The 6,289-nt window shown below is 36.7% G+C and overlaps 1 protein-coding gene across 1 annotated transcript; it reads right to left on the reverse strand.

The window, feature by feature from the left end:
- Positions 1 to 5,057: 5,057 nt before the first annotated feature.
- Positions 5,058 to 6,020, reverse strand: LOC106985141 (olfactory receptor 2W1-like). The gene has a single exon (XM_015083333.3). The coding sequence runs from the start codon at positions 6,018 to 6,020 to the stop codon at positions 5,058 to 5,060; it is 963 nt and encodes a 320-aa protein (XP_014938819.2).
- Positions 6,021 to 6,289: the final 269 nt, after the last annotated feature.

The following is a 6,289-nucleotide window of genomic DNA, read 5'->3' on the forward strand; positions in this document are numbered from 1 at the left end:
ATTTGTGCATCCACTTCTGGGCTCTCTATTCTGTTCCATTGATCCCTGTGTCTGTTTTTGTGCCAGTAGCATACTGTCCTCATGATTACAGCTTTGTAATAGAGCTTGAAGTCATAATTGTGATGCCTCCACCCTTCTTTTCTTTTTCAGCATTACTTTGGCTATTCAGGGTCCTTTGTGGTTACACACAAATTTTTGATTTGTTCTAGCTCTGAGAAGAATATTGGTTTATTTTGATTGGGATTGCATTGAATGTGTAGGTTGTTTTGGGTAGTATCCACAGTTTAACAATATTTGTTCTTCAAATCCATGAGCATGGAATGTTGTTCCATTTCTTTCTGTCTTCTTCAATTTCTTTCATAGGCTTTCTATAGTTTTAAGAGCACAGATCTTTGATCTCTTTGGTTAGATTTATTCGTAGGCATCTTATGGTTTTTGGTGCAATTACAAATGTGATTGATTCCTTGATTTCTCTTTGGCTGCTTTATTATTGGTGTATAGAAATCAACTGATTTCTCTATTTTATATCCTGTGACTTTGCTGAATTTATGTATCAGATCTTGCCATTTTTTGGTGTAGGCTTTCGAGTTTTCCATGTAGGGTATCATGTCATCTGTGAAGAGTGCAAATTTGCCTTCTTCCTTGCCAATTTGGATTCCTTTTGTTTCCTTTTGATGTCTCATTGCTGAGACTAGGACTTCCAGTACTGTGTTGAACAACAGTGGTGAGAGAGGACATCCCTGTCATGTTCCTGATCTTATGGGGAAAGCTCTCAGTTTTTCACCATTGAGGATAATATTAGCTGTGGGTCTTTCATATATGGCCTTCAAGATGTTGAGGTATGTTCCTTCTATCCCTAACGTCTTGAGTTTTTAATCAAGAAAGGATGCTGTATTTTGGCAAATGCTTTTTCTGCATTTTTGGAGAATTATATGGTTTTTATCCTTTCTTTTATTAATATGATGCATTATGTTGATTAATCTGTGAATATTGAACCAGGCTTGCAACACAGGACTAATTCCCACTTGTTCGTGGTCAATGGTTCTTTTAATGCACTGTTGAATTTGAATTGCTAGTACATGCTGAGAATTTTTCACCCAGATTCATAAGGGGTATTGGCCTGTAATTCACTTTAGTGGGGTCATTATCTGCCACTCGCTTCTAGTTTTTCAAGTGTCTGTTGAGAAATTTCCAGCTAGCCTTCTGGGTTTTCCCTTATAATTTGAGTTCTTTTATCTTGCTGATTTTAAGATTTTTCTTTTATCACTATATTTTGCAAATTTAATTAGAATATATCTTGGTATTGGTGTGCTTTTGTTGATTTTGATGGGAGTTCTGTGTGCCTCCTCGATTTGGATGTCTGTTTCCTTCCACAGATTAGGGAAGTTTTCAGCTCTTATTTCTTAAACTACACTTTCTGCCTCCTTTTCTCTCTCTTCTTTTGGGACTCCTATAATACAAATGTCATTACATTTGATGAAATCACTGAGTTCTCTAGGTCTATTTTCATGTTCCATAATTCTTTCTCACTTTTGTTCAGCTTCACTCTTTTTCCATTATTTTCTGTTGTCACTTATTTATTACTTTGCTTCTTCCAGGATGCTATTCATTTCATCAAACCTGTTTCCCATCTCATTTATTGCTTTCTTCTTCTCTGATTGATTCTTTTTTTAACTCTTTTATCTATGTGGTAAGGGTCTTCCTGATGCCTTCCATTCTTTTCTCCATCCCAGTGACTATTCTTATGATTGTTGCTTTAAATTCTCTATCAGGCATGTTACTTATATCTGTCTCACTTAGATCACTGGCTGTGACCTTATCTTGTTATTTCATTTGGGATGAATTCCTCTATCTTGACATTCTGTCTAAGTCTCTGCCTCCTTCTTTGTGTTAGAAAAATCATTATGTCTCCTGCTACTGAAAGTAATGTCCTTATAAAGAAGAGTTGTGTAGAAGCCCAGGGCCTGAGGCTTTATTTAGATAAGTGTCTTCAGTATGTGCTGTGTGTGCTCTGCTGTTGTGTTTTGGCTGCTCTAACCTTCAGGCCAGTCATCTGCAGAGGCTCTCCTTGCCTCCTGTGGGCACCGTTTGATCCCTGGCATGAATGTGGTGAGTTTAACTAGGTGGGACCTGGTATGCTTATGAAATGAGACTTGACACCAGCTCCATGAGAACTGAGGCCCTGCAAAACTCTCTGGTCAAGACATGTGGTGGCTCATGCTGGACCTCTGAGGGAGGGGCCTGCCACACTGGGGCTGAGGCAAGCTTGTTTGAGAAGGACCCTCCTGCCAAAGCACAGAGGCATGGGACTTGGTGAGGCAAGTTAGACAGCCAGCGCCCATGTGGTGCTGTTTCCCATAGGTGGCTCTGTGTCTATGCTGAAGGATGGGGCAACGGAAATGCTGGCCAGTTTCTTAGTTCCTAGAGAGGCACTACCTGAATGCTTATAGAAGTACTGATTATCTTATAGGGGCTCAATATATTTTAGGGATTTATTCTAATTTAACATAATGGTCTGAGTATATACACTTCTTTCAGGGAAATAAGAGGGAGATTAATTATTTAAAATATTGGTGTATTTTGCAGGACTGATGCAGAAGAAACTTAAGCAAAGGAAAAAAAGAACTAGAGATACACATAAAAACAAACAATTATAGGTATAAAATGTAATGTTTTCCTAAGAGTCCATTGCTCATCTGTTTTTGATGTATTTATTATTGAAGTTAGCAAATGACTTAATATTTCTCCTAACGTTATTAAAGATTCTTGTGAAGAGTAAGAACAAACTCTCCAGATATAAGTGTATTGAGTGAGGTGGCTAGACTGTGTACATCAGGCCCATAGAACTTATATCCTCTGTGTGGACCTTTTTGTTGGCTTGTGAACTGTTTCTGGAGGCACCTATGAAAGAGATTTGTGTAGATGAAAGGACATTGACAGCATCCTACCTCACATTATGTTTTATGTGAGGCATTTCTGTGTTATTCTGAGTGGGAAAGTAAAAATTATCCAGTGATCCCTCCTCTTTACATTTTGAGAATTATGAAGTGACAGAGAAGAAAATATATATGTGATTGATTGCAGTGATTAAATAATGGGGTCTTTTAGAGAAAGGTATCAGATCACAGAAAATATCAAAGTTCAATTAAAAACTCATCCAATTTTCCCATAAAAAGCTAACTACTGTATTATGATAAATGGAAATAAAAAGATTTATTCATTTTATGAGAGTCCACTACAGAAAAATGTACAAATCTACATTTCTCAAACTTTACATAAATTCCATGATTCTATAGATAGAGCTAAGTCAAATCCTAACTAAACTCATAAGAGTCATATTCTTTATCCATTGAGACTGAGACAGTCATGGAATAAATGTTTCATGAATGAATAAGTAATGAATAAGACTGTTTTATTACCTTTTAAGCCCTTTAAGTTGTTTCTTCTCACTTTCTTGTGAGAAATGACTTCAATAACAAAGACCAATTTAGTCAGGATATTGATAAATGTTTGTATGGCATCTCAAGAGATTTGATGTACAAAGTCATTATTTGTACGTTACAATGTTATATGCTCCCCACAAAGTAAGTGAAGCCACCCATTCAAGTCTATATTTCTAAGGATGAAAGCACTAGCATAGAAAATACAAAACCAGATAAACAAAACAGTTCCTATGGGTCTTTAGCATAAATCATGTACATTCAAGTTTATATTTAGAGCCTCTTTGTGTTATATTACAAACAAAATAAAAATTCCTGTTTTCCCTCAAGATATGCAAATGGTTAGAGTCATAAAAGAGCTAAGTAGGATGGGTATAGTATTGTTTGCATCCACAGAATATTCATATGCACCAACTGTTCTATTAATTGTCTCTATGATCTAGGGATTACTTGCCTCAGTAGAAATTGAAGACAGATTCCCACCAACAATGCATGAGGGTTCGTTTTTCTCCATATCCTTACCGACACTTGCTATTTTTTGCATTTTTGATTTTACTTATTCTGACAGATGTAAGGTAATCTCATATTGTGGTTTTAATTTGCATTTCTCTGATGCTTAGTGATGTTGAGCATCTTTTCATGTGTGTTGGCCATCTATCTGTCTTCTTTGGAAAAAGGTATATTAGGGTACTCTGCCTATTTTTAAATCAGATTTTTTTGGTGTTGAGTTGTATAAGTTATTTATACATTTTGAACATATCATTTAGATATATCTTCTCCCATTCAGTAGTTTGCCTTCTTGTGTTATTTATTGTTTACTTTGCTGTGCAAACTCTTTTAGTTTTGTTTAATGTTTAACATTTAATGTTTGTTTAATGTTTAATGTTGCTTTTGTTTCTCTGGTCAGAGGAGACATATTTCAAAAAGTGTTTTTGTGGCTGATGTCAAAGGAATTACTATCCTCATGCACTGTTGGTAGGAATGCAAATTGGTACAGCCACTGTGGAAAACACTATGGAGTTTCCTTGAAAAACTAAAAATAGAAGTACCATATGATCCAGTAATTCCACTAAAACACTAATTTGAAAAGATATGTGCACCCCTGTTTACTGCAGCATTATTAATAATAGTCACTATATGGAAGCAACCCAAGTGCCCATCAATTGATGAATGGATAAAGAAGATAGAACAAACAGAATAGAATATTTATCAGCCATAAAAAGAACAAAATCTTGCCACTTGCAATAACATGGTTGGAGCTAGGGCATGTGATGCTAAGTGAAATAAGTCGGAGAAAGAAAAATACCATATGATTTCACTCATATGTTGAATTTAGGCATCAAAGCAAATAAACAAACAGAAGAAAGAGATTAAAAAACAGACTCTTAAATATAGGGAATTAGTAATTTCTAGACGGGAGGTGAGTGAGGAGATGGGTGAAATAGATAAAGGGGATTAAAAAGATTACACGTGATGAGCATTGATAAATATATAGACTTGTTGAATCACATTGTATACCTAAAACGAATATAACACTGTGTGTTAATTGTACTTGAATGAAGCAAATAAAGAGAATTATAAAATGTATTTCATTGCCTTATCCAGGGTAATACGATTCTATGATTTCTGGTTCCTCTTCGATTTTGTAGATTCACAGTCGACTCTCACCAGTTTCCTCAATGCATTCTTCATGTCCTTGTTCCGCAGGGTATAAATGAGTGGGTTAAGACTTGGAGTGATGATCGTGTAAAAGAGGGTGAGGAACTTTCCCTGGTCTTTGGAGACACTGTTACCTGGTTGCAGGTACATGTAGATAATAGTTCCATAGAAGATGGACACGACAGTGAGATGAGATCCACAGGTATTAATTGCTTTTTGTTGGCCTTCTTTTGACTTTATTCTCAGCACAGCTTTGGCGATGTAGCCATAGGATATAAGAATAAGGCCGAGTGGTGTAAGGACAATGACAATGCCCAAAGCAAAAACAGACATTTCAACTGTTGTGGTGTCTATACATGCTATCTTGATCATAGCTGGCAACTCACACAAGAAATGGTCCAGAAGGTTGTTTCCACATCGAGGCAAATTGAGGGTGAGTGTACATAATAATACAGAAACAGCCAAACTAATGCTCCAGACCGTGATTATCATCTTGAGACAGACATGTGGATTCATGATTACCAAATAATGCAGGGGCTTACAAATAGCTGTGAAACGATCATAGGACATAACAGCGAGGAGGAGGCACTCAGTGGAACCCAACCACATATAAACGTAGAGTTGAGTGACACAGCCCACATAGCTGATGGTCTTGTCAGGTCCCCACAAGTTAACGAGCATCTGAGGGATGATGCTGGTTGTGAAACATAGATCCAGGAAAGATAAGTTCCTGAGGAAACAATACATTGGTGTGTGGAGATGGGAATCCAGGAGAGATGCAAGGATGATGGCTGTGTTACCCACCCACATAATGAAATAGAAGAGAGTGACAACTCCTGATAGGACCATCTCCAGCTTGGGATGGTCTGAGAAACCAAGCAGAATAAAACCGTGCAGAGAAGTGTAATTGTTTTGCCCCATAGTCCTTCAATGTCCAAATCCTAGAGTGAGAAAAGCAGAAGGAGGAAAAGGAGGATGGGGATAATGATGTGGAACAGGAGGAGGAATAAGGAAGAAGAAGGAGAAGGAGAAATTGATCAGTAGAGACCACATAATTTAACTAAATGCAGAACTAAAACAAGAGAAAGAATTTATGTTAATTATTAAAAAAATAATGGGTGAAAGTAAATATTATAGCCAAGTAATCTGGAATTTGTTGTAGATACTTTTATGGTGTTGGTTTTAATATT

This window comes from Acinonyx jubatus, chromosome B2 (assembly GCF_027475565.1).
Source record: "Acinonyx jubatus isolate Ajub_Pintada_27869175 chromosome B2, VMU_Ajub_asm_v1.0, whole genome shotgun sequence".
In the NCBI taxonomy this organism is placed as follows: Eukaryota; Metazoa; Chordata; class Mammalia; order Carnivora; family Felidae; genus Acinonyx; species Acinonyx jubatus.